We start from the raw sequence: 26,478 nt of genomic DNA, 5'->3' as shown, positions 1-26,478 counted from the left end.
CCCCGCAGAAGTCACGGCCGCGGCCGGTGCCCGGCGCGTGTCGGTGTCGGGACCGCTGCCGGTCGGTGTCGGGTGCGGGAGAACCGCGAACCGCGGGGCTTTTCCTGAACGAGGAATGCCGAGCGTGCGTGCCTGGGCTTTCTGTGGAAGGCCTGCCTGAGAGTGCTCCGCGAGGGCTTTCCGGACGGCGAAGGGACTGCAGCGCAGGGTGGAGAGCACCACGCGGGTTCTCTCCTGCTTCGCAGTGAAGGGCTGCGCAACGCGGTGGATTTCTGAGCCCTGAAGGGAAAACAGAAAGAGCTTTAACCAGATCGGCACTGCTTAGCGTTCCCAGGTGTAAATATGACAAAGGCAAAGGGGTGTCAGCCGTCCCCGCCACCCTCAAAGGCAGCGGCAGAGAAGTGCAAGTTACTGTTCTCCTCAAGCTGACCTTGGCAAAGCAGCAGCGATGTCGCACCAAGTCACAGGCTCTGTCCTGCAGTTACAGGGACAGGTGATCTGAGTTGATGACATTCATTCCCAGCTCCTCCAGGAGGCTGAGGAGCTGCCGTACCTGCTCCCAGCGAGCCTGCTCACCCCCTCCATCCTTCCATCACCCGCACCAAGCTTCACCCTCTATTTTTTTATCCCTTTCCCTTTTTCTTCTCCTGACTTTTCTCTCTCCCCTGACTTCCTTTTGGTCTCACAAGGAGAAACAGTCAACATAGAAGGATAAGGGGAGCATGAGACTTTTTTCCCTTCTGAGAAGTTGAATACTGCTGTACCCTCACTGTCCCTCCCATCTGTTGAGGCATCCTTTCACAGAAGCAAACGGAAGCTTTTTGGTTGTGGTTCAGGGTTTTGGGGTTGTTTTGTTTTGGTTTTTTAAGACTAGTAAGACATCAGATCCACACTACAAGTTACACAGATGCAATGATTGTATATTTTTGTGAGCTGCTCCACATAAAAAAAAGCAACAAGTTCAGAAATTTTTGTATCACTTAGGCTGCAGTTATGTTGTGAAATCCACTTTTGAACTAAAGTGTGCAACTGAAAAGAGAGGCCAGCTCTTTTTTTTTCTTTTAATACAGGCTTACTTCCTAAGGAGCAGTTGGTGTTAGTCATTTTCTGTTACTCAGTGCTAGCGAGTGATTACTCAATGCTGGCCACAAAGAGATGAGTCTTGCTTTAATCCTACAACACACAAAGAAAATTACCTTGAAAAATGCAACCTTTTTGGCGCTGCTGTCTTAAATACACTATTTGGGTTCCCAGATCTATCCTCACATCTAAATAGCGAAGCGAACACAAAATCTGAAAGTGGGTACAAACTGATGTACCTCAAAGCTACGCTCGGGAATAGTTCCTCATTTGCAGTGATGAGGAAGTTGCAATATTGGTTTAAGTATTCATGTATGAACACACCTGCAAACTTCACAGTAGCTGCCAGTTTCTTCTAAAAACCTCCAAGAAGTCAAACCAATACATCTGGCATCAGTGCCATAAGGCAGTAATGAAAACAAGGTTTTATTTATGTTGTGACACTTAACACTGGTTTCAAACAAAATAGTTACATTTGTGAGGTGGTATCATAATAAACACCACAAAAGTTATGTTACAGAAACAGAGTTCTGGTAAGATACATATGTTCAACACAAGAGAGCAAGCTGTGGAAAAAATATTTGCAGCTTCCACAAACTGTGTACAACTCAGTGTGAAAGAAACTTTAACAGAAAAAAAACTTGGAAGATATAGTTAAGGCTCTTATTTTTAAGTGACCTTCCTATTGGAAGCATATTGAAAATATTTTCTCTAAACAGGATGCAGCTTGAGGACTTGAGCCTGTGCAAGAAGCTTCACGATTATGGCGCTGTGGAGCTCAATGTCCACATTAGTAGGGGCTGCGTGTCCTTTGTTTCCTCTTTACACCACTTGCTACTGTACAAGTGAGCTTTTACCTTATGCACCCCAAGATAAAGACCTGCATGCAAGCTAAGACACCATCAAACATAAAAAGAGAAAAGGCATTTCTCCTCTTGTCCCCGTTCAGCAGGGAACTATAACTGGTATTTCCACAATAGAAGGAATTCTTTGTTAAAAAAAAAGAAAAAAAAAAAAAAGCTCTATAGAGTATCTCTGGTTACTGAAAAATAACCTTGCTTCTTTTAGCTTTCAAGATGCATGAAGCCTGGATAAAATCAAGTAAACCAGCCTTTCAGTTAAAAGCAGCGTTGAGTACATTGGGTTGCACTCCAGAGGAGCGAGATGAAGAGGCACAAACAGAATTTTTGCTAGCACTGAAGAGAATTAAGATAAAAACAAAGCCTTTAATAAAACCCGTAACTAAAAACAGTGTAAGTTCCAAAATGGCATCTAATTACAACTTGGGGGTTTGGTGGCACAGAAAAAGGGAGATCAGCTCAAAATCATCTGGCTGATGAAGAGATCTACTGTACAGGCCGAGGTTCATTTAAAACAGTCTTCATCAATTTGTGTGTACTGTACCTCCCTCAAAGCTACATGCCTATTTCATCCAGGACTTTAGAAGCCACTACAGGAAGAGTCTTTACAGGAAGTTAGCAAAGGGGTTTTTTTTGTTTATAAACAAAATGCTTTGCAGGCATTGTAAAATATGAAGTAGCCCCACTCAGCACCGAAATGAAAATGAGGTCTCGGCCACAAAGTTGGGGGGTTGGAGGGAAGGAGAGCAGGACATGACCTGATTTCTGATGGATTCTGCTGTAATTGTGGGTAAAAGTACCCACTTGTACTTATCACAAAGTACAAGTTATCTGTTTTACAGCATCGCAGAAGAGCTCTGCATTACCCATGCTCATTGATCAAATCTTGAGCCATTTGTGCTCCAGTCTGAAAGCAACGCAGCTTTGTGGAGCGCTGCCACTCTCCCAGTACGACTTCACTGCCGTCAGCGGGGCAGACCGAGCCAGTTTAAAATACAGGTCGGTGCAGACATTCCACCAGTCTGAACACTGCAAGCTGGTATGTAAAGGATACAAACTAAGTTTAGAAATCCTATTCTTTGGGAGCCAAATTTAAAGCTACAGCAAGTCACTCCAGGAGTCAGAAGTATCTAAATGCTTACTCTGCCCCTGTTTATTCTATAGAAGTGACCACGTTTGATACAAGAAAAAAAAAATAGCATTTTCTATATTGAAAAATTATCACCACCACACTGGGCTGAATCAAGAGTTCAACTCCTTCTTGTGAAAAGATGCTATTAATCCTGGTTCAGGCCCTTAGAAGAATAAATATCCCACAACTGACAACTCTGTTAGCTACTAAGGAGAGCAGATAGTTGGGAAAGGCACTGCAACACCCAGTTAGCACAAGTCACAGCTATCTTTGGCCATGCATCCATTTTAATGAATTATTCCTGTATAAATCTTTCAAAGGACAGCATCCTATTGCCTTATTCACTCTCAGTCTCTCTGGGATTTCATGAAAGCTCACACTTGAGAATGCATGTAACTGTAAAATAACTTTCATTCCTTTATTCAAACTTCACATATACAGTGGACAAAAAGACATTTTAAAATAGATCCATATAATTATATGGATTTTTGCAACATATCAAATTCAGATCAAAATTAAGATATACACTGTATTCCATAACCAAGCTAAAGCTTAAGTATATACTTAATTTATGTAATAAAACCCAGGAACTACTCTGAATACTGGAACATTCACCAGTCAAATTCCATTGAGTGGGAAGTTGTTTACAGGAATTTAGAGGTTCCAAATCCCTCTTTACAGGGGCTGCACAACCACACTGTAAACAAGATTTTGAATTAGGCAGTTTCCCTTCTAGTCTTCCAAACAGTCTTCATTTTTACAAAAGCAGTTGCTCAAAGTTGCAATGGATACAGGAAGATTTAGACCAGTGGTTTACCAATCCCAAATGAGTAGAACATCATCAGCAGTTATCTTTATATAAAAGAACAGCCAGAGCCTAAACTCAGCTCATCTTCACAGTCTTGATGTGGACTCATTCTTAGGTGTCTTTCCTCAGGTGCTTGTGCACTCTTTGTGAAGCTGTAAAGGACCAAAAATTTGAAACAAGAGCCAGAAGAGTGACAGTGGATGTGGTTTTAAGAGAAAAGTTGGAGGGAATTTCCATGTCCCATGTTCTCACGATAAGCCAAAGAGAGCTCCACAAAACATCCAGTCCCGATGGAAGAGATAATGACAGTTAAATGCAAAGTTCAAGTTAGCATATTTCCAGTGTAAAAACATTCCCTCCACCAGACATTAGTACTGCCTTAGTCAGAAACTAGTAACTGATTCCAAACATCACTCTTAAAATATAATACAGCTCTTCTTCTAAAGACTGGGAAAGTACAGGTAATAACATACTGAAATCTAGACTAACAGGTCAACATTTTACAAAGAAGTTGTAAGACTTAAATAATCCCTTTTTAAACTGCTTAACACATTTGATAAATAGCTTGCATTTCCATCTGATATACGCTGTACCGTTCTCTCTTGAATCCCAAACCTTTCCGTAAGAGATACCACACCTAGAACACTGTCAAATAAATAAGTGAAAAACCAAAAGATACAGTCTGTTTCGAAGCATGAAGAGTAACAGGACATTACGCAAGATAATCAGCGTTATACATACAGGGAATGCCATTCTGGTTGAACAGATTATGAAGCAGTATTCTCCATGAAATACTAGGCACAAGAATAAATCAATTAGACAGGTTTTTCTGCCTAATGGACAAGTCTAAAATTAACATTCTTGGCAATACAACATTGTAACTGATATGCTTCTCAATATTTAAGAGCCTTAATTGCAAAAGTCATGAAGCGATGTTTATATTTGTGTCTTTGACAAGCAGTTACAGTTCTGGACAGATTTCTTCTATGCTGTGTGCTCTGCTTTCCAGCTGGTCATGAGTAGCATGTGCTGCATAAGAAAGATTACAAAAAAAACCCAGATAATTCTTCACATTCATTGAATATTTTCAAAACACACAAACATCTTCCTGGAGTCATCTTTGCTTCTCACAGGTAATGTTTGCTGACCCATTTTAGCAGCCTACAAGCTTTTAGTTTGAGAGTGCAGAAACTTCTGAAATAGTTCTTTCACCCTCATGTTCTGAAGAAACGGCTAACACCCTTGTTGAGCATACCAATCACTAAATGCTCACCACCCCTGGAACTGGGAGGATTTAACCCAGGAGTTAAGAGAGAGCCCAGTTTGCAGAACTAACATGAGGTTCCTGAAACACAAGCAAGCAAACTACTTTTTGGGTCAAATTTCCATTCCAGATGAGTCACTTTAAAACAAAACAAGCTTATAAATGAAGGAGCACAACCTGTTGTGGTTTTCAGGAAGTCATTAAACTCATGGTTTTGACCCAAAGAACAGCAACAAATCAGAGAAGGCTCCTTCTCATTAGTGCTTTTCCTATGAAAAAGCCCACTCTATATTAAAATAAATAAAAAATATAAACATATGTGTGTATATTTATAAATGTATGCGCACCTGAAAATTCAGCAGCATAAAGCAAAGATCAGAGAAAACCACATCCAGATGATAATCTTCTTTTAAAAAGGCCAGTTAGGTTTCAGTACAAGTTAGACTTGGTAACAAGTGCAGTTTAACAAGTGAATTGCACAGTTGACAAGGAGAACCAATTTGTGTATGCTCCCAGCCCTCTCCCTAAAGTCATCTTTGGGGCGATGCTCACCCTGCTTAGGAAAACACGATGTATTCTGGATCTGCCAAAGGCCGAAAGAGCAGACCCGGTCAGCTGACAGCTGAGCTGATCAGCAGTATCTGAGCAGAGTTATCAGAGCAATGAATGCTAAATGAACCGTAAGGAGAGAACAATAGTTTTACTGCTTGTCAATTGAACTGCTATAGATCACACCCTTGTGTGTGATACTGTTGTGTAGCAGAAGTAAAGACAACTCTGCACTGAAATAATCATGCTTAAATCTACCTGCATCAGGAATCTTTCATTCAGTGATTTCAAAGAGAATTTTTAAAGGAAAAAAGTGTTTGTGGAGAGGGACAAAGGTCACTATTTTGCTGGCAAAGTCTATTTATGTCATTCATGGAGTCATAAATAGGGAGTAGCCATAGGAATTCCAGAGAAGCTGAAATGCTGAAGCAAGCAATCCTAATGCAGTCTATTACAACTTGAACTTTCTTTTCCACCAAAAAGCCTGCCTGCTATAATCCATATGCATGGGATAAGTTACAACTACTTGAGACAAGAAAGGAGTGACCCATGCACTTAAAGTACTTGGTAGCCCACGATGAAGACAGGGGCAAAAATATACAAACAGTTCTCACCATCACTGACTGGACTGGCCATCTTCAATTCAATCAGCAAGAAATCTCAGTCTGTAACCAAGAAGTGCAACTCACATTAGTGGACCTGGTAGTATCTTAAAACCATTAAGCCTTCTTAAAACCTGTCCTAAGTCTTTAGCCTCTTCTTCAAAAGGAGAGTGTAGAGATTAGAAGAGTTCTGTTAGTTTTAGTCAAATACAAATCAGACAGATTAGAGGGTAGAAAGGAACATTGGATAAGAGAAGCACAGAAGGGATCTTCATGGACAAAAATTATTCTAAGTGAGAAGAGGATCTCAAATTGCCTGAAAAACAACCCAAGAGCCAGTGGAGCCCTAGAGTCACAACAGACCACTGAGAAATGCCGTTTATGTCACATCTTGACCTCAAATGATCATCAGTACTATGGAACTCATGTTATTCCACTGGAATAGAAAAGACACTGCATGCCAGCTCTCACTCACATAGATGGACAGTCTCAGACAAAATAGGTGAGTAGTAGCCACATCACCAGATGATCTCCGTAACTTCAGAAGAACTGAAGTCAAATGGAAGAAGTTATCAAAATGCAGCTACAATACAATATGCAAAGACAGACAGACATTTCCTTTGCAGTTAAAAGCAAGCATCAGAACTGTTAGTCAGTTTAACAGAACAAAGCCAAAATAAGTCATCACAAAAATCAGCTCCTGCATCACCCAATACACTGAGTAAAGAAAACCCTCCTTTCCTGCTCTTTAAAAGAAAGCACTTTAAAATATAATGATTTGAAGTCAAAGAGCTCTTTGAAAGCTATCCAGATGAATAATCATTCCACACGCTTGCAGTCCTAACAGGGGAATCTCAGGAACAAGAATATTAATAGCATTTTTATCCACTTCCATGAAGGAAATAACCAAATTGAAATACTATTTTAAATACCCAATTGCCTAATATAACCAAAAGCAGGGCATGACCAAAGAATTCAAGTAGTGAGTGTTAAAACAACTATTTGAGAAGTGTTCTGTAGCTCTAATATCTGTTTAAGTAACACTTATGAGTAAGGAGATTTTTTGTGCTCTCAGAAGACAGATGAGAGAGTGATAAAGAGATATAATCTCAAGAAGTTACTTCAGTAGAATTTTGAGATTATTTCAACACAGCTATATTGTTGAACATTTATCACCTCAATGTATGAATTTCTTAAAACATAAGTAGTGGCAGAAGACAGAGGTTTATTAACAGTTTTGACCATATTCCATCATCTTTTGACCAACCTTGCCACAAAGAATCACACAGGATCAGTCTGAGGGCGTCCAGTTCACCAGCCATTAGAAAAGTGAGATCAGTTCTTAACCTCAGAAGAATTGATCAAGTACAGAGACCAAAAGCTATAATAGCTGATGCAGAGATTAGGAGATAACAAAACATCAAGGTTTGTTATGCAGAATGATACAAAACAAAAATTAAGAATTCAGAACTACATCAAGTTAATGGAAAGTATTTCTGTCTGCCATGGTGTGAAGGTGAACCAGTTAGTTCATGGGTTGATAAACTGGCAAACAGTCACATGTATGGAATCCGCTGGCCATAAGCAGTCTAAAGTTGATAATTACCAGTTGTGGCTCTGAAGCCGGTTATGAGGCAATGTGGAATGGACTTGAACAACAGAGATGGAAAAATGCTGCAGAGGTGTGCCTTCTTTCCACTGGCAAATGTAGCTGGGGAGCGGAGTTGCCTCTGTTTTACAGCAGAGAGATGGCAGCTCAAGCCATGGAGAAAGGTCAGAAGGTTGCCTGTTGGAGGCCTCCTTTCCCCTGGAGAGTGAAGTTCTAGTAAACAGCCATTATAAGGTGTATGGTAAGTTAGTGGATAAAGTGAGTCCATTAATGAGTCTGACATACACCAAATGACCCTTTCAGAGCAATTATGAAGGCATTAGTCCTCCTGTAATAAATAATGGGACCAAAACGTCCAATCCACAGGACTTAAAACCACGCAACTTTGCATTGTGAGGAACTGGAATTTATTTTAGCAGAGTTCCTAGTTCACATGGTTGTGAAAAGCAGATGTGAACTGAGTTAAACCCATGCAGCATCTTCCCAAGTCTGCAGACTGTGCTAACATTTCATAGCTTTGCCACGCAACAGATGAATGAGGCTTACAGACTTCACTGCCACTAGTTTCATGAGCAAGAAATGTCTTTTTTTTAATCCCAAAAACTTGTTTGAGTTGTTACACACAGAAATGGGTAGTGAACAGCTGTAATTATTCACCAGAAGGTCACTACAAAAATCAAGACTTTTATTATACAGTCTACCCTTTTCACCCAGAGCGGAGCTTAAAGATGAATGAGAAGGTGTCAGTCTCTATAGTTTTGAGTTTCCCATCAAGAGACAGCCCTGAACCCCTATCCAGAAACAGCCCTCAGCTAAGAGTCCCAGACTTTCTTACAGTACAAAAACCAAAGGTTTTTATAGGTCTTATTCCATACTCTAGAAATGAACATGTGTGCTTAAGGACAAGTGCATACTGAAGTCCTAGCAGCAGTTTTACATTACAGTAAGACAGGGAGAAGTTCTTACTTAGGAAGTTAGATACAGTCCTCTCAACAGGGAGGAAGCATTCATGCTAGTTTCCCATTGCTGGCTACAGGATGGTTTGAGAGCAAAATGGAATTGAAGCACAACATAAGGCCAGGCTCTCCCATGTGGCCACAGCTTCAAATGTTCTGTACAAGACAACAACTCCTTTAAAAAGGATGCTGGCAATGTCACTACCAAGAGTCAGTTACACTGGGGAAACAGTATGAAGCAGAGGTGTTTGCTTTTCTGTTGTGCCACAACAAACAAAAGCCCACATGCTATTTAGCAATGCTGATGGTTTAGTATCAGGACAGCGTGCAGTATTACACGTGGAGCGTTACATACATACCATACCCTTTCTATTCATTCGCACACTTAAGTGTATTCATTTCCCAACAGCTGAAAGGACCACCAGTACTTAAACATGCTTTTTGATTAATCAGTAGCTCACCATGTTCGGTAGCTTCTGTATTCATTGTTTCTACATCATGCATCTCTTCATCCTCATCGTCATCCTCTTCTTCGCCATGTAGTTCCTTTGCAATGAGCTGTCTTGCCAGTTTGATGTTTCGTCCTTCATTGTAGTGCATTTTTCTCTTCATTTCAAACTGTTTCTTTTTCTCTGTGGACAAACAAATGAAAATATTTATTTCTTCCCTTAAAAAAAAAAAAGAAATATATATTTCCTCTTCAGAGGAGCACCAACTGCTTCCTAGGTCAATTCTATTCCTACCTTGGAAGTATGTTGTTTATACGATCACGCAATCACTGAATTAAAATTCTTTTCTTCAACCAGCAGAGTGTTCTTTTAAATGAGTCTGATCTACAAAAAGGCTAGTAATTAATAGACTGGAAAGGCTGCAGCACTTTTTAAAAGAACCTGTCTGCAAGTAAGAGTACATCTGAATTAAGAGAAGCATCTAGTAACAGTGTAAGAAATTCCAAAGTTTTGCAAGCTTTGTTGCTAAGTAAACTTAAGAACAAATTGAGATTTACTGGTGGGATAGAAGCTGAACTTTTGCAGATGTCCAGTTTGACTCCTGGCTAGCTACCAAAGGCCAGTTATGAGAGATATATTTACCACATGTAGAAGAAAATATTTTCCACTTTCCCCATGGCTTGAAGCCTAACTCTGCTCTATATATTAAACATTAGCAAGTCAAGCAGTAACACATTATAATTACATTAAACTTTGCTTATTGGCAGCTCAAACACTGGGGTTTTTTTTCTTCCTTTAGAATAGTAAAGTTACATGCTCAAAGTTGGGGCCAGGAAAAGTGAGAAGTAACAGCTAGATAATGCAAGCCTGAAACATTAGAAGTATTATTGTTTGACTGTTTCTTCAAAATGTTCTAGCCCAAGCTAACACAAAACAATATCTCTGTTGAAGACGCAACTAACTTCGGAATAAGTGACGATTTCCTGCTGGATCCATCTACCAGTTGCTTTGAAAACAACAGAAATATCATCCGTATGTTCGCAAGCAATTAGTAGCATCTTAATTGCAGTGGTACTCATTGAATTGTTAAGTCTACCTAAAATATGTTCAGATTAAGAAGTAGTCCATCACCTCAAAACCAGAAGAGGTTCTTATTTGAGAAGTCTAGGTTTCTTAAGAGGAATTCCTGCATCTTAAGCTTCTATACAAGGGGGCAGCCAGTAACTGCAAACTCCTCTTTATATGTAGATCCCAAACAAAACACTCCTGATTACAAACAGACAGCACATTTAATCAATCTTTTACTTACCTGTCCAAGACCACATATCCCCATTTTCAAATGACAACGTCTTTCTGTTAGATTACTTTTTCTTCCCAAATATTTCTTACTGAAAAACTGAAACTATTTGTAGGGAAAAAAACCAAAACAAAACAACTTATGCCTACCTCGTTCTTCCGGTGTTAATTCTTCATCCTCTTCCTCCTCCTCACTGCTTTCCTCTTGTTTTGCTATAATCTTGGGTCCTTTACCTTCAGCTGCAGCTGCCAGTCTACATAAAACATGCAACACAAAATGCTGAAGCAGCAAGTTTTTTTACTATTTAAAATACATGGAATTTCAGGATACTCATACAAACAGCTTTGTTCATTATTTTTGCCACATTTGTGTGTACTTACAACCTGTACGAGGTTTTAAGTACCAGTGGCACTATCAAACACTGAGAACTACTTAATTTGACAGTAGCAAAAATTTGACTTCTAGAGAAAATAGTAACACTTTTCCAAAAAGAAAACTACTCCAGAAAACATAAAATTATCTTAACATTTAGTCAATCTTCTATGACAATACTTACTTTTTACTCAACACATCTGCTTTTAAGGGCTCATTTGATTCTGAATCACTCACTGCATCCTCATCATCTTCTCCCACCATGCTTGGAAGGCAAACAAAAATAGCCTCTATTAATAATCTGCTGCTTAAAATTTTATTGATAAAACAGTCTAAACTTTACAACACTCAATTAAAAGCCTCCTTTAATACTTTAAAAGCTTTCCAGATCTAATAAATATTTATATGAATGACAGCTTTATACTCTAGTACACAGATGTTAACTGAAAAAAAAAAATACAAGTCAATATGAGTCAAATTTATTTATTTCATTCAAAGCCTAAAGCTTGCTAGACACAGACCTTCTAAACATTGACTTTGTCCATTTTAACAGCTCTCCTTGATAGCTATGAGCCTTTATTTAGAAGCTTTGTAAACCTGAGTATGTTGCATATATCCAATCAGCCTGCACAGTCTGTCAGGCAATCAGCCATAGTAAATACTACATCAGCCACAAAGTCAATTTTGCTCTAAAACTACTGTAATTTACTACCAGTTTAGCAAGCCTACCTGTGATAAGGAGTACTTGGCTCATCTATTTTCATCAAGCCATAATCTTTGCCTGCTGGGTGGTACGTAGCTATGATGTTCATCTCATCCCACTTCTGGGATTTTTTACTGAAATATGAAAACAAAGTTAAATTTACTTATATTCTAAAAACAATTAGTTCTGTTTGCCCACAGAAAAGGAATGTTTAGGCCTCTGCTACATACTATAAACAAAGAATACTGTTACGAGACATTCAGAGTATAGCTGTTAAACACTGTTCTGTACATCTTGAAGTCATGACAAATTATCAGTGCAGCTTAATTTCCCTAACAATTTGCAGTAGCTAAACAAACCCAGTGAACTATAAGTGTTTTCTTATTCATGTATATACACATATATTTTCTCCAAAGACTACTGGTCTTGTTCGATCACTGACCCATTAACTGTTTGCTCTTGTTCCAGGTTACTGTAAAATCATTCTTCCTCCTATTACAACCCACATCACTTCAACAAAACCAAATAACTTCCACCTCACCTCTGCTCAGTAAGCTGCTATGATTATTAACAAAACTGTGGCATAAACAATACTAACCAACAAATAACTTCCTGCAGGAAAATAAATAGCACTGAACAAGCTGATTGCTAGTACTGCTTTTGTCATCCTAAAGTGGAATAATGAAACAGAACTGATTCACTGCTGTAATTAGGCCGAGGGAGTTTCACATTTTACAGAGACAGGCACCAGTGACATTACATTATTTAGAATTGCCTCAATTAATCATAGAAAGCGCTATTTTATGTATGTTTGCAAAAATAAAAGCCCACCCAGACAAAATTTATAAGCCACAAGGAAAGCAACTGCCTGGTGACCAGAGGAAGAGTCACCCCTCCACTGATCTAAAAGCCACAGAAATGTTTAATCAACCGAACCCACCAGGTTCCACACTGTCTCTAAAAACGTTATTGCAAGCTTCATAGAAGTGGTCTTTCCCTTAGACTAAACCAAGAAATTTAACTTTAGAATAGTAAAATTATTCCACTATTTAATATTACCTTATGTATTAACATATTCCTGAAGTGTTGCAAATTAATTTGAAAAATATATTAAATCTCAATAACACAACTGCTCTTGGGCAGAATGCTATCTGTAAAACAAAACTGATAAAGCAAAATTCCAAGCACAAACTAAAATTTACATTTATAGAGAGCACTGCATAATACAATGGGAAAAGACTAAAAGGATTAAAAAAAAAAATAGATGCAGCAATTGATGCTGAATCTTATATGCCACAGACTTATACTCCAGAAATGAACACAAATTAAGTGAGCTTAATCCCCTTAGCATATAGCAACCACTGCCAAACTCTCGTGTTTGAGGTTTCAGATCTATTTAATCATTTTGTTCGAACTGCAACCTAAGCGGGCAGCACGTGAGTCAGATTGCCTGCGCTGGCAGGGTGGAGAGTCATGAGTTTCATGATGACAAAGCAAGAGCTCTACTCCAGGAATGCCAGTTATTCAAACCTATTTAGGAGTTGAAAAATCACCACTTAAACACCAGCTAAACACCTGCTTAAAGTTCATCGATGACTAACACGGTTACATAGTGAGCGCATGAGAATTCTCACTAGCCATAGCAATCGAACAACAGTACACAGCCCCTACCACGAGAGAGCTTTGTTGAAGAGGAAATACGACAGATGGGAGAAACTTCCATCGCATGCTTTGAGTTCACTACACTTGCCCAGAGTGCATCAAGATTTACTGGCTGGGCTCACAGCTCAATACCTAATAATAAAATTGGCAGCCTTCGAAGAATCTCTTTGGCATACGCTGCTCTGGAAATTACACAGTCCACAGCCAGCAATTCAGTAACATATGAAAACAAGATTGAGGAAGATTTTAGTGGTCTAGTTTTTCATACTCATTTCTTTAAACTCAGATTCCAACACTAAATGCCTTGGCTGCAGAACATCTCCCAGAGCACAATTTAAAATTCAGCTAGGAAAAAAAAATTGCCATTAGTGGCAAACAGACAAACACGTCATTTCACCCCTCCAGGTAAAAAGCCATCACTGGAGAGAGTGACTAAGTGCTCCGAAAACAGACCTCCCTTGATTGTCTCCCATTTAGCATGCTTTGGCATGCCTGAGCAGCATAACATGAATGCTAGAGCTCAGGACCGTCACAGGAAAATGCTTCCTGACACCCGTTCAGATACAGAAATATGAAATCTAATCTTCCTTAGGAAAATCAGATTTGAAAAATCTCCAAAGTGCTCATTTCTATTCTCTCATATCTTTAAATACATGTAATAATTTATTTTGAGACCACACCTTGACAGGCAAGAACTTCCTGCAGCAATATTATTCAAAGGAACACCTCTCACACCCCACTTGCTCCTACCATAGTAGACTCTTCTCTTTTACACACACATCCTAACTTAGTTACTTTGCAAAATGCCAGATCAGATCGTTCACAGGCTCTTACAGGCGACTTAAGGCAAAAAATGCCGTAGGTCAGGAATGCCAAGAACATATCTACCATTAAACCATCATCTCAGCTCTTAGGATGCAGTTCCACTGGTGTCCCAATTTCACCAGCTTCCCTCTTGCATCGTATTTTCATTAAGGAAGTCTTCCAAAGAATTTTACCATCCCTAACAACAGTGCAAGGCCAATAATGATGCAAATACATGAGAGCTCTACTGAACACGGTGCTTTAAAAGATGACAGCTGACACAATGAGCTCTTTCATCTGCAGCTATTTTTAAAAGGTACTTAGATCTCAATTTCAGTATTAGAAATAAGCAGAGAGACTGCTGATAGAAGTGCACAACGAAACAGATGCTTGAATTTATAAACCAATTTTTAATCTTCAAGGAAAATCACAGCTGTATTACTTATCATTCTTTAAAGTACAAGAGTCAGAGATAACACTGATCTAATAAAATATTGCCAAGCAAAAGTAATACCTGCACACAAACCAGCTTGAAATACTCTACACTGATCTTTCTAGAAAATCTTCCAATGCAGCCTGCCAGGTTTAGCCAGTGTCCTTTAACTTGCAAGGCAATTTCAGAATTAATCTAATTGACTTTATTGACTCACACTGGTAAACAAGAAATAGAAGCTGGACTTCTGCCCACCTAACTGCTTTGCAAGAAACTACTGTGTACCAGTATACCATATACTCAGGTTATCGGTTTGTACTCTAATTTCTGATCATTCTTCAAGATGGTACAAAATAGATTGCAGAAAATTAAACAGAGGCTACCAATAGCCAGTTTTACTTCATGTCCCGTGCGGCAGCGAACACTTAGTGCTACATTATATTAAAACTAGAGAACAGGAAGAAAACACAACATTCATGTAGCACATTGCTTCTCACATTCACCTCCTTCAAAAACATCACCTCATTCCTTCAATTGTGATAATTTCTCCCTGGAAAGCAGGAGCTGCTAACGTAGGCAACAGAGCAAACCAAAAACTTTTCATTCCTACCTTGCTGACTTTAGACAATATTAATTACTTAACTAGGCAAACAGGAAAGGAGTATTACCATAAGAAAAAAAAAAAAAAAAAAAAAAAAAAAGATGATTGCATGTCCATTTTATTTTGTCATTATTTCTCTCCTTGCAATACTGAGCGAGGCCCCAAATGAAGAAAACCATCAGAAGTCATTTTATCAACATAGAGTTCAGGTCAAACCCCGGTCATCACAACATGATGGAGTCTCAGAGCAACGCCAGGCAGCACACGCTGGGTGCTAAGATCAGGAAAAGTGCAAGAACTCTTACTGGTCAGGGACAGCAGCTGGCTGGCTACAACCCAATTCTTGCTTCTTCAAACTAACTCAGCACGTTACAATTAAACCAAGATTTTCTTGCCATTCAAAATACAAACCACATGGCCAGTGCGTGTTCTCAAAGTGCGAGATGTTTACAGATGAATCCGAGCAAGCAAGGGTGCATCTCACTGACGGCTCAGCCAGGAGAAGCCCTCTCCCCGGGGACACGCTCCTGCTTTACAGAGAAACACACGGCCTCTGAGGACAACACGTCTGCCACGGCAAAGCGCGTTTCCCACCCTGCCAGCTACCCCCGCAGCACCTGTAAAACCTTCCAGCTTGTCTTTCTGAACGAGCATCCGAAGGTAACACCGCTTCTGCGGGCGCTCCATAGAGGAAAGCATCGCAGCAGCGCGGTCAGCCTCTCGGCAGGGGGCACGACGCGGCCCCCCGCTCTCCGCACCCGGCACCCCCAGCCTCACCCGGCGGCCTCCCCCGCCTGCCCACCGCAGCACCGGCAGCGACCCACCGACCCGCTTATTCCGTTACCGCGCTGCCCGCTTCACATCGCCCCCAGAGCACCGGGCAGCCCGGGAACTCCCGGCCGGAGACGCCGCCGGGCAGACCCCGCTCCGCGGGAACGAGTGGAACGGCTGGCGGCAGCGGGGAAGGGAGGGGCTGCCGGCGCCCGCCGCCGCCTCACCACCACCACCACCACCACCACCACCACCACCACCACCACCGGGGCCCCGGCCGGGCCCGGCGCGGCCCTCACCCGTGCTCATGCTCGTTCTCGTCGCGGGCCGGGCTGGCCCGCCGCGCCCCGGGGGCCGTTCCCCCTGCCGAAAGCTTGCCGCCGCCCTTCTTCAGGATGCCCTTGATGGGCCCGCGGCCCACCGCGCCCGCCGCCGAGCCGGCCGGCACCGACGGCACCTCCATCGCCGCGCCGCCCACCCGCTTCCGGCCTCCTCCGCCGGCACCGCCCCGCCTGCGTCACAGCCGCCGGCGCGGGGAGAGAGGGAGGGAGGGTCCCGCGCCAGCGCCTCAGCCCACCAGGACCGCGCCCCCTGGCGGCCGGCGGACTGCCGAAATCCCTGGCTGCTGCGCGCCTGCGCGGCCGCCGTGGGGACCTCGCCTGGGGCACGCGTGGGGCTGCGGCGCGCGCCGCTGGCGCGCAGGGCTTCCGCGAGGCGTCGGGCGCTCGCACGCGCGTGGGGGTCTGGCTCCCCGCACGGGGGAGCTTCCACGCGCGACTTCGTGCGCGCGCGTGGGGCGGGTCACGCACATCTCTGGGGCTCCTGCGCGTACGTGGGCACGTCTGGCGCTCCCGCGCGCCCGTGGGGCTCTGGCACGCGCGTGCTGGTTTTTGCTGCGCTGTTAGCGCAGCCGTTTGCCGGCACGCAGGCTTGCGCGGCGCGTGTGCGCGGTTTCTCGCCGCGAAGGCCGCGGCTGCCCCACGCAGCCCCCGCTGCGGCGTCCCCGGAGCCCCCGCCGTGCTGCCGGGCGGAGATGCGGTGTCCGCCGTGCGGTGCCCCGGCACTGAGCGCTTGGCGGAACCACCCGGCCCCGTCAGGGCTCTGCGGGACAGCGCGGTGTCCGGAGCGCCCGCGCATCGCGGCTTTCTGCCGTGGGCTGCAACGCTCCCGTTTCTCCGCGGGGCCTGCGGATCCCAGTTCCTGGCTGCGTCCAGGGGTGGGGGCCCGGATGGGCCGTGGGCTGGCAGCACAGGCACGAGGGGATGTGGGCCACAGCGTCGCCGTCCGTGTGAGGGAGAAAACAGGAATCGGATGAAGCGGTGATTCAGCGATCTGTGCCCAAAAATCGAACGCGCCTGGGTGGCACCGTGCAGCTGTCGGCATCCTGGTGTGTCCCTCCGTCATCCTTATAGCCCAGGGTGCGGGTGGAGTGCTTGATTTTGTGTCACAGGAACTGTGGCACGAGGATTTAAAAAACAGTGGGTTTGCTGGCAGGGCTCAGACGGTGGGGGAAGCCCACGCACCCCACCCCAGAGAGCTGGAAAGACCCCTGGCTCCTGCAGCGACCCGCTGAACTTCAGCCGTGGTTGCTCGTGTTGCGTTGCGTTCCCGCTCTGGCGGTGCCATGGCTTCAGAGGAGGGGCAGACCCCCCCACCCCCGGCCTGCTCAAAAAGATTCTGCACCTGGTAAGGTACAAAAGCCCCGAAGCGGATATTTTGATTTAATTTTTAATGAGTTGCATCAATGCTATTCAAGCAGAGTTGTCGCGGTGCCCGGTGAGCGCCTGCCAGGGCAGATGCAGTGCCAGCAGGCACTCGGCGCGTACAAAAGCGGTGAGCAGGGTGTCAGGCAGAGCCTGCCGTCTCTCGGTGTTCAGGAAAAAGCCTCGGGCGGAGAGGACAAGGGAACAGCCCCGTCTCTTTCTGTCTGCTCACAGGTGCTCTCTGAGCTGACCTCCTGGGAGTGCAGCACCAGGCTCACTGGAGGCACGAGAGGACACGTACAGACGCCGGGGATGGAACAATGCTGAATTTCTGGACATTTTTAGACTTTAAAAAGAAAGGGCCAGATCTGATTTCTAGTGACTTGACAGCAACATGTGCATACAGCCCCGCACCAGAACACATCCAAGACCCGCAGTCTCAGTTCCCAGGCTGCGGGACAGGACCGACCTCCCGTGTCTGGGCGTTGCTGGTGGGAAGGCAGTGCCCGCGACGTCACTGAGACACCGCAGACTCCTTGCAGGCCCAGAAGCATCAAGACAAAAACGGGAAACAAACCTGGGGCTGTGTGATGAAAGGTTTTTCCCCAGGAGTAGTACTTGCACATCACATCTCATACCCTTTCCCATCAACATACTGGAGGACTCACAACAGCAGCAGGGCTTCACGTCTGCATTTCAGGGTTTCTTGTCTTCGCCCATCAGCTCTGAATCTGTCGGTTACTCTGCAAAAGTCAGAGCGAGACGAAAAAGGGAGAAGAGCGATAGAGGGAATGACAGCAAGGAGTAACTCGGGGCTGGCAAACTACTGTTAGCAAAGGGATTGTTACATTTCTCTGTTACACAAGAGAACTTCTAACGGGTAATAAAGAAAGCAACAAAGTTCATCGCTGGTCTGGTGCTGTGTCACTGCGTGCCAGGAGTTACATCTCGGCAGGGCAGTTAAGTTGATCCGTGGGCATCATTTTGTCAGTGTCGATCTTGTAGGACTGGAGAACACTCTTCAGGTGTTCCACGGTTTCGGGGTGCATCTCGGGAGCTCTTGATTTAATCCAGGCGTAGTCAATGTGGAAGAGCCAGAGGATGTTAGTGCAGGAGTAAACCAGCGAGTAGTTTTCATAGTCGGTGGAGATGACCCAGTAAGGTGCAGAAGGCATGACTAGGAGAAAGAAGGGCACCGTGAATGCGATGCGTAGCTGACTGTGACCGTCTCTGCAGCACTAGAGCCACGGCTCCCGGTGCTGTTCCTGCTTTTGCTGCTCCTGAGCCACCCAGCTGTGGTCAGTACAGGGAGTTACAGTTTATGAAAGCCTATCAGGACTCCTTGTTCTGCCCAGAGGGACTTGAGAAAGCCACAAAGCTCTGACAAGCAAGGTCTCACTGGAAAGTTAACGCTATGACCTGAACAGCTCCTCCAGGCCACCGAAAGCCAGCCCAGCTCATACCCGTGTGAGGGTGCTTGCTGGTGGGAAGGAGCTGTGGGGCTAGGAGCTGACGCTGGTGACCTGAGGAGTACAAACCACCACCACACACTGCCCTGGGGTGCCCTGCCTCAGGGAGCCGGCTGGAGCCCGGACGGTGGGAATCAGTGTGGCTCAGCCCATCCCACCAGCACCAGACACCTGGGCCAAATTCTGTTCTCCATCAGGCTGCTGTGCCCAAAGCATCTGCTCTGATGTGGGACAGCTGCTCCTGCTTCAAACCTTCAGGCAGAAAGCAGAGGTGGGTCCAGCAGGCAGGCAAAAGTGCCCCAGGATTTATTTCTGATGCACGTAGAGGTGCCAGGCGCTGTTCTCTGGGGCTCTGCAGCGTGAGGTTGCACACGCTGCAGGTGAAATAGCTGCAGGTGATGCCTTAGCAGTGCGCAATTAAGTCTGGCAGTGCTCATGAGCAATAATTTTATCTCTTTTGCAAGAACCCATGCTCCACCCCTTTCTCCAAATAACCCGTCTGTGTGAGCGCTGTGAAACATCCAAGGAAAAGGCGTGGGGGAGCAGAATAAAAAGGGAGCCAAGGGGAAACTTCTGCTCCCTCTGAGTGTTGCTGCAGACAGAGGAACGTGCTGTGCAGCATGAATGAAACGCACTGCACCTCAGCAGGCCCCTGTCATGTGTTACATTGGCAAAGGAAGGAAAAGCAAACAAAACCAAATTATTACTGCCTATTAAAAGGCGCTTGCTAGCAGAGGCAGGGTGGGCTAGTAGCTATACCGCAGCGTTCAGAGAAACAAGCCTATTCCTGACCCTTGCAGCGGCCGCGGGGCTGCCTCCCCCGCCTCCCCTTTCCCTGTCCCCATCTGTGACATGGCCCAGAGGGACGGTAATGCCGCTGATCTTTCTAGCTTTGAGATCAGCTGCTGAGGAGTGCTCCAGCACTGCAGAGCCAGTTGCTGTAAGTGCTGTGTACATACCAGCAAACCACTGCCTGCCAGTCACCACGTCTGTCCTAACCCTTCGCCATTGCCTGGTCGTGCCGCCCTAAAGTCACCAGGGGAGCTTCACCTCTTGCGTTGCTGGTTTTGCACCCCTGATAAGATGGCAGCGGTGCAGGCGCTGCCCTCCCGCAATGCTTGGACCACAGCACTGCTGAGGCTGGCTGCCAGCCTCCCAGCCACACACTTACACCAGTTGTAGCGGACACCCAGCTTGGCCGGCTCCTTTACATCCATGTGCATGATTTCTCCTTCAGCTTCGTTGACTTTGCCATTGGAACTAAGGGGAGAATGGCAAGGTGAGAAATAAAATCAGGTGAGTTTGAAATAATTTTTTTCTTTGCTTCCACTAAATCATCCCTCTTGACACATCCACCTACGAAGAGGTGGCTGAAACACGTACCAGCTAACCACAGATCCCCGAGGGACAGCTCGCCCCCGGGGACAGCTTCAGCAGCGCTGAGGGCCAGGTGCCAGGCGCAGGGCCAGGTGCAGCAAGGCAAATGCTGTCCCCTGTTAAACCACCCCAGCACCCCAAGGTGCCTCTTTCCAAGTGCCCCTGCCAGCGGGATGCTCTTCAGTGCCACAGGGACAGTGACGGGGAAGAGGGAGAGGAAGACCCCTTCATGCGGGACGGGACAGTCCCGGCACTGACCTCAGATGCTGCCAGGGAGCAGCTCAATTCCTGCTAGTTGTGGAAGGCATGCGTGCACGTCTGTTTAACCACCTGTGGTTTTTCCAGGTCACAGCGGGTTCCTCCACACACACATTACCTGACCCTGCTTGGTGAGCCAGGGTTTGTTTTGCTGCTGGTTCAGAGCACTGTCCTGCTGGCAGCAAGCCCGACGACGCGGGCTGCCCATCTTATAATTGCTTTTTCCCTGGATGCCTCAAGATCTGGACGCTGCCTGCGGGGCAGAAAAGTTTCACGCTTCCCTGTGAAGCCGGAACACCCAAGGAGGCAGAAGGTAATGCTGCCAGCAGCAGAGGTCGAGGGGCTGATGCTGGAGCCACGCATGGCGCACACCTGACCCAAAATATTCCTGACATTTCAGGGTCCTGAGCTGCTGCAGTGGTGACACCAGATTAATCTCCCACAGATTAATGCAGGCGCAAATCAATGGCCAGCTGTTTGCCAGGCGCTGCCCTAGCAGTGGAGCTGCAGAGACCATGCCGCGCGGTCAGCGAGCGGCTTGGGCGCTGCTCTGTGCAGGACACAAGGGATGTGTTGCTGTGTTGTTGTTATTGTGAGGCAGAACAAAGTCCCCATGCCATGCCAGGGCGTGCAGGGGACAGCACTGCACTCCCCGCTTGCTCCCTCGCATTCATTCAGCCACTCACAGCAGCACCCCACGACAGCCGGGGCTGATGATGGAAACAGTCTTTGCAAAAAGCCAGGAGGGCTCGGGATAATTGCAGACTGTCAAGTATAATAGCGGGAACAACTGGTGCGTTCACTTTGCTCACTGATTTAAACTGACGATTGCCGATCCCCTTACACAGCAGTTACTAGCAGTGCAAGGTAAAAGCTCCAGAAATAAGGGTGACAAATGTCTGCTGTAATTGCAGCAAAGCCTGTTATCCCAGCAGAGCTACTGCAAGCACAGGGTGTCCCTCCGCCCCCCACCAGCACCCCCAGACACAGAAACAGGCAATTTGGAGAAAAATGACCACCCAGGATGGCAGGAGAGCTGACAGGAGTGCCACCCCTGTGGTGAGGACACCGGCCACGTGCAAACACTTACAGCATCTCCTTGTGGATCACCTTAAACTTCCCGTTCTCCTTCAGCGAGTAATTTGCCTGGATGCACCTTCCTTTCTCAAAACTTGAGGGCAGCTTCTCTATCTCGTACCATTTTCCCAAATACTGATAAAAGAAAGTCCAAAGAGAAGCTTTTAGCGTAGGAGGGCTGAGGCAGAGCAGCCCAACTCGTTTCCCAGCCTTGTTTTGCCTGCTCGGTTCGTGAGCATCCACCTCCGTGGGGCGGGAGGCTGCAGGGGGTTGGCGGGGCCACAGACCCGCGCTGGCAGCTCTGGCACAAAGAGTCAAGACCGGACCCTCCAATACCACCCTCACCCAGGCAGTTTGCTGTTGCTCCCATGCTCCCTTAGCCTAATGTGCTACCTGCCCTGAGGTTTTCAGAGAGTTCTTCACACCTTGTTGATATCGAAGTCTTCTTGGACTGGTGGATCTGGGCACGGTCCCATGTGAAACATCTGGCCTTTCCCAAAGCCGAGGAGGCTGAGCAGGACTGAGAGCCGCACTGCCGTGCTCAGCATGGTTGCGCTGGGGTGCAGGTGGGAAATGGACCTGGGGAGAGGAAAACAGATGAGCTGGGGTCTCTCCGGAGCAGAAATTTGTGTGAAATATGGCAAGAGAGACAGGACATCTGCAGCAGGGCATCCTGGGGGCACAGTGAGGAGAAAAGGATCGAGAGAAGAGCACAATGACACTGTACCAAATAAGTCCCAGCCCAAAAGTTCCTCAAGCCCTGCTGTGCTCAGGCTGTGCCCAGCAGCTCTGTGGGAAGCAGGGCAGAGCCTGGTGAGAGCACTGGTACCCATCACCCGCACCTGACACCCAGCGAGAAGCAGGGGTGACAAACGCCCAAGGACACTCAGGAGCATCGTCCTTCATGCAAAGCTGAGGCGAGGGGAGAAGCAGAGACATTTGCTATAAAATGCTGGAGCTGCAGGAACATGCTCCAGAGCCGGGCCCCTGGAAGTGAGCGTGTACACCACAGCAGGAGCCTGCATGGTGGTGGCACATCCCCACATGTGCCAGGGCTGCCTGGCTCTGCAAGGTGGTGGGAGGGACAGCGCGGCTGCCTTTCGGGGGGAAACAGCTTATGTCTTCATGTGCCAGGATGTACACAGCGCTGCAGGGTGGGGAAGTTGGTCAAGACAAATCAGCACCAAATAAAACAGGAACTGACCCCCTGAAGGTGTGCTGTGAGGAGGGAGAGGACTCGTTTTCCTGCAGCAGGTCCTTACAGCCCTGCACCCCACGGGTACGGTGTGGCATCCCCTCTGCTACCTGCTCTCCAGCGGCAGGGCAGAGGTGGGAGCAGTGCTGCTCACCCCCAAGCAGCCGCTGGAGCCAGACCTACAGACCCCACAGCACGGGGCTGCTCTGCTTCCCCAGCCAGGAACTCCTCCACAAGAGCAGTGGTAGCATCTTCCCCAAATTTAAAAGAAAAGCCCAGCCTGTATCCAACCACAAGGCACGGGGCCCGCTGCGGACGCAAACACAGCTACCAGTTTGAATCTCTTAATTCGGAAACGTACCTTGGCTGACGAGGCGGAGTGATGCTCTGAGGAAGACCAGGGCTGCACAGAACAGCTCTGTGGCGAGCTCTCCGCCTCGTCGTTTTATAAACATGCTGGGATCATCATTATTCCGCACTAGCACAAGCCACTCCCTGGTCCTCGACGTGTTTTGGTTTTTTGGCAGGCCGGTCAGCTGCCTTAGATCTGCAGCTGGTACGAAGCCGGAGATGGGCTGCAACTTGGCTGCTCACCCAGGCAAACAAAGGCACCCCACGTGTCTGGGCATCGCTCTGCAGCTGCGGAGCTCTCTGCGATCCAGGCGCCCACGAGAGCCTGGGACCTGGGTGCAAGCAGCAGGGAAAGGGGAGAAGGGCCGCAGCCTTTGAGAGGGGCTGGGGACAGCAGCAGCTCCCGTCCTGGTCCCTCTGGCCCGGCAGCCATCGCCATGCTCCCAGGGGGACGTGCAACCGCCGGGGGCCACGCGAGCCCTGGAGACCCTCTGGGTCACTGCAACGTCCTCGTCCCCATCACAGTCACTCACGGGGTGCATGGGGAGGATTAGGTAGTGGGAGACATCGCAGGCTCATCTGGGGAGCTGCAAGACCTCTCAGCAATTTTTCCTCTAGTGTTAAATCTCACTGGAAGGAAGGATGCCTGTGCAATGAGTTCTGCTGACCTGGCAGTTTTTCCAACAGGTGCCCAGCAAACGACTTTGACAGCAGAGCAGCCATCTGTGAAGGCAGCCAGTCCCCAGAGTTATGCAAGGAGAGTTGAGTAACAGACAGGATGCTCTCTGTGCTTAATTACATTTTCTTGTAATCTAATGTCTGTCGGGACTTTCTCTCTAGGTGTGTTTTTACACGCTGTACTGCGTGCCTTACTCGCACTGCACACACACTCCAGAGCCCCTGGCTGCCCAAGTGCCACCCCCAGAGCCACCAATAGCTCCGTCCTGTCGCCTACCAGGGCCACACTGCTGAGGTGTGCCCCAAAACACGGCCACAGCCAAGCTGCTCCCAGGACCTCGATGGCCATCGCAGCTGAGCACGGCTCGTCCAAAGCAAACCCTGCAGTGCTGGCAGGGATGAGGAGCTCGAGGGGAGCGCTCGCTCCGTGGCTTTGCTTGCAGCGCTTGTCACGGGGCAGGGGAGCACGCAGGGGCTCTCCCTGCCTGCACCCGTCTCCCTCAGCGGCCTGGCAGCCACCGTGTGCATGTCCCAATGGGGTTGCTCTGGCAGCCCACATCAGTCAGAGGTGTCCTGCAGACCCTCTGCAAGCCTCACGTTCATCTGCACCTCTTGTGACACAAACAGGTTAGAAATCAGAAAAACCCTGGGCAGATGCCCTGACCTGAGCGGCACGAGCGCTGCCCTGCCATGGTGCGCTGCGGAGGTGGGGTTCCCTGCACGAGGCAGACCAGCGAGCTCAGTTTTAGTCCTGAACTTGGCCTTCTCTCCAGCCTTGGCCACAGCAGAGCCTTTGCCCTGCGCGCATGAGGACAAGCACGTGGAGGTTGCGTTGGTGCGCGTATCCACGTCTGCACTCTCCTGCGGGATGGGGTGAGGACTCCCTGGCTGTGGTGGCAGTGTTTGGCCCTCGGATGGAGCATTTCTGACAAAGCCTTTTGCCCTGCTGCAGCAGGAGGGGCTCGTGCCTGCTCTGACCTCCAGGCACTGCCCAGCAACCAAGGGCTGCCCTGCAGAGACATGCCCAGGTGGCCAGGCACGGCATCTTTGGCTCCTGGCACCCTGCGGCCAAGGTCACAGGGGAGCAGCGAGCTGTTCACCCAGCCATGCTCTGTGAAAGCTGCTGCAGGAATATGCATTCACCTGGGAGCTGGCCAGGAGGTGATGAGGAGCCAGGAGCCACCAAGACCTGACACTTCTTGAGCCCAGCAAGAGCGAGGGTGACGTGTGGGGTGGACTTTGCTGTAGCCACCAGCTCCCTCGCAGCCAGCACCAACAGCAGTGGAAGCAAACCTCTGTCTTGGTAGGAGGCACGGAGGTCCCACCTGCAGCCAAAGACAGCGCTTTCAGAAGCCCTACAAGCCAAGAGGCATCCTGTGGGTGCCAAGGCGCTGCACGCCTTGAAGCACAGATGATGAGAGCTGACAGCCAAGCTGGCTGCTGGCTGCTGGGACCTGTCTCCACGCGAGCGCTGGCTGCACCTTCCCCAGGGGCACATTTCTGGGCTCTGCCTGACCGCGGCAGGAAGCACCCAGCTATCTACAGGCTTGGGCTCCTGTGGCTGAGTCCCTGCTCAGGCCACCAGGCCAGGACATGTTCAGTGGCCACCCCAGCCCCAGCACCACCAAGTCCTTCCTGTCATCCCACCTCCAGCACCACCGGTGCCGCTCGCCCGCATAGATCAGGGCCCTGCTCCATGTCCCACCGGTCGTTAGCCCAGAGCAGGACTCTGCTCGTGAGCCCGTCTGCCTTCAGTGCACACCAGAGCAAGGGCTCAAGGAACAGCATAACCTTATAATTGCACCTAATTGTGGGGTGGGGAGAAGTCATCTCCACCTGGTAAGCAGTTTGTACCCTGGAGCAGAGGAGGGGAGGCACATCAAAGGGCAGGAAGCTGGAGCAGGGGTGGGAGGACAGGAAGGAGGAGAGCTGGGGGGGGGGAACCAGGGCAAAGGAGGGGGGCACAGACACGCTCTGAACACTTCATGCAAGAATGAAGCCTCCCCCACATTTCTGGGTGACGAGGCAGCTGCAAGGCAGGCATATGGGGTGCGTGCGCAACACGCGGAGGGCAAAGTGCCACAGGGGTTGGAGGACACGGCAGCGCTGCCCGTGAGGCGCGTGCGGGTGCTGATGGGGTGTATGGGCAGAGCCCACGCACGGGGAGGCAGAAGTGGGTGCAAAGCACACGTGGGGTGGGAGTGAGGCGACACGAGCTACACAGCACGTCCAGGGTGGGCAGGTGAGGCTGCCCTGCGCGCGGGGCCCACGAGTGGCGTGCGTGGGGTGAGGGGCACATACAGATGGGCTACGTCGGCTGGGATTTTCTCGTGTTACCCAGCTGTCCATTTCAGAGACAAGGCTCAGCTGGCCCTGGGGAGAGGAGGCAACGGCATTGAGTGCTGCTAGCAAAGAAAC

The 26,478-nt window shown here is 47.7% G+C and overlaps 2 protein-coding genes across 3 annotated transcripts; both read right to left on the bottom strand.

The window, feature by feature from the left end:
* Window positions 1–1,473: 1,473 nt before the first annotated feature.
* On the bottom strand, window positions 1,474–16,429 carry PPP1R2 (protein phosphatase 1 regulatory inhibitor subunit 2). 2 transcript variants are annotated; one of them, XM_086754579.1, is made up of 7 exons: window positions 16,252–16,429; window positions 11,708–11,815; window positions 11,163–11,243; window positions 10,756–10,859; window positions 9,322–9,492; window positions 6,308–6,358; window positions 3,466–4,909 (listed from the first exon to the last, which is right to left on the bottom strand). In XM_086754579.1, exons 1-6 carry the CDS (start codon window positions 16,413–16,415, stop codon window positions 6,354–6,356), a joined length of 633 nt encoding a protein of 210 aa, XP_086610705.1. In that variant the 5' UTR covers window positions 16,416–16,429; the 3' UTR covers window positions 3,466–4,909; window positions 6,308–6,353. The 2 variants fall into 2 exon arrangements, with proteins under 2 accessions (XP_086610704.1, XP_086610705.1); XM_086754578.1 differs by lacking the exon at window positions 6,308–6,358 and having other exon boundaries at window positions 1,474–4,909.
* A 1,233-nt stretch (window positions 16,430–17,662) lies between these two features.
* On the bottom strand, window positions 17,663–23,449 carry APOD (apolipoprotein D). The gene is made up of 5 exons (XM_010123511.2): window positions 23,393–23,449; window positions 22,262–22,415; window positions 21,850–21,971; window positions 20,296–20,384; window positions 17,663–18,832 (listed from the first exon to the last, which is right to left on the bottom strand). Exons 2-5 carry the CDS (start codon window positions 22,382–22,384, stop codon window positions 18,597–18,599), a joined length of 570 nt encoding a protein of 189 aa, XP_010121813.1. The 5' UTR covers window positions 22,385–22,415; window positions 23,393–23,449; the 3' UTR covers window positions 17,663–18,596.
* Between the last annotated feature and the right edge of the window lie 3,029 nt (window positions 23,450–26,478).

The sequence above is a fragment of the Chlamydotis macqueenii genome, chromosome 9 (genome assembly GCF_036417535.1).
Source record: "Chlamydotis macqueenii isolate bChlMac1 chromosome 9, bChlMac1.mat, whole genome shotgun sequence".
NCBI classification, from domain to species: Eukaryota; Metazoa; Chordata; class Aves; order Otidiformes; family Otididae; genus Chlamydotis; species Chlamydotis macqueenii.
Note: the sequence above shows the minus strand (reverse complement) of the source record. Positions and strands in the feature narration are given on the sequence as shown.

Coding starts and splice junctions, on each gene's coding strand:
- PPP1R2 (XM_086754578.1), bottom strand. CDS start 16,415: ATGGAGGTGCCGTCGGTGCCGGCCGGCTCGGCGGCGGGCGCGGTGGGC. Junction 11,244..11,707: donor CCAAGTACTCCTTATCACAG/GTAGGCTTGCTA, acceptor TTGCCTTCCAAG/CATGGTGGGAGAAGATGATG. Junction 10,860..11,162: donor GCAGATGTGTTGAGTAAAAA/GTAAGTATTGTC, acceptor TGTTTTATGTAG/ACTGGCAGCTGCAGCTGAAG.
- APOD (XM_010123511.2), bottom strand. CDS start 22,384: ATGCTGAGCACGGCAGTGCGGCTCTCAGTCCTGCTCAGCCTCCTCGGC. Junction 20,385..21,849: donor GTGATCCACAAGGAGATGCT/GTAAGTGTTTGC, acceptor TTCTCCCCTTAG/TTCCAATGGCAAAGTCAACG. Junction 18,833..20,295: donor GGGTGTCCGCTACAACTGGT/GTAAGTGTGTGG, acceptor TCTTTCTCCTAG/TCATGCCTTCTGCACCTTAC.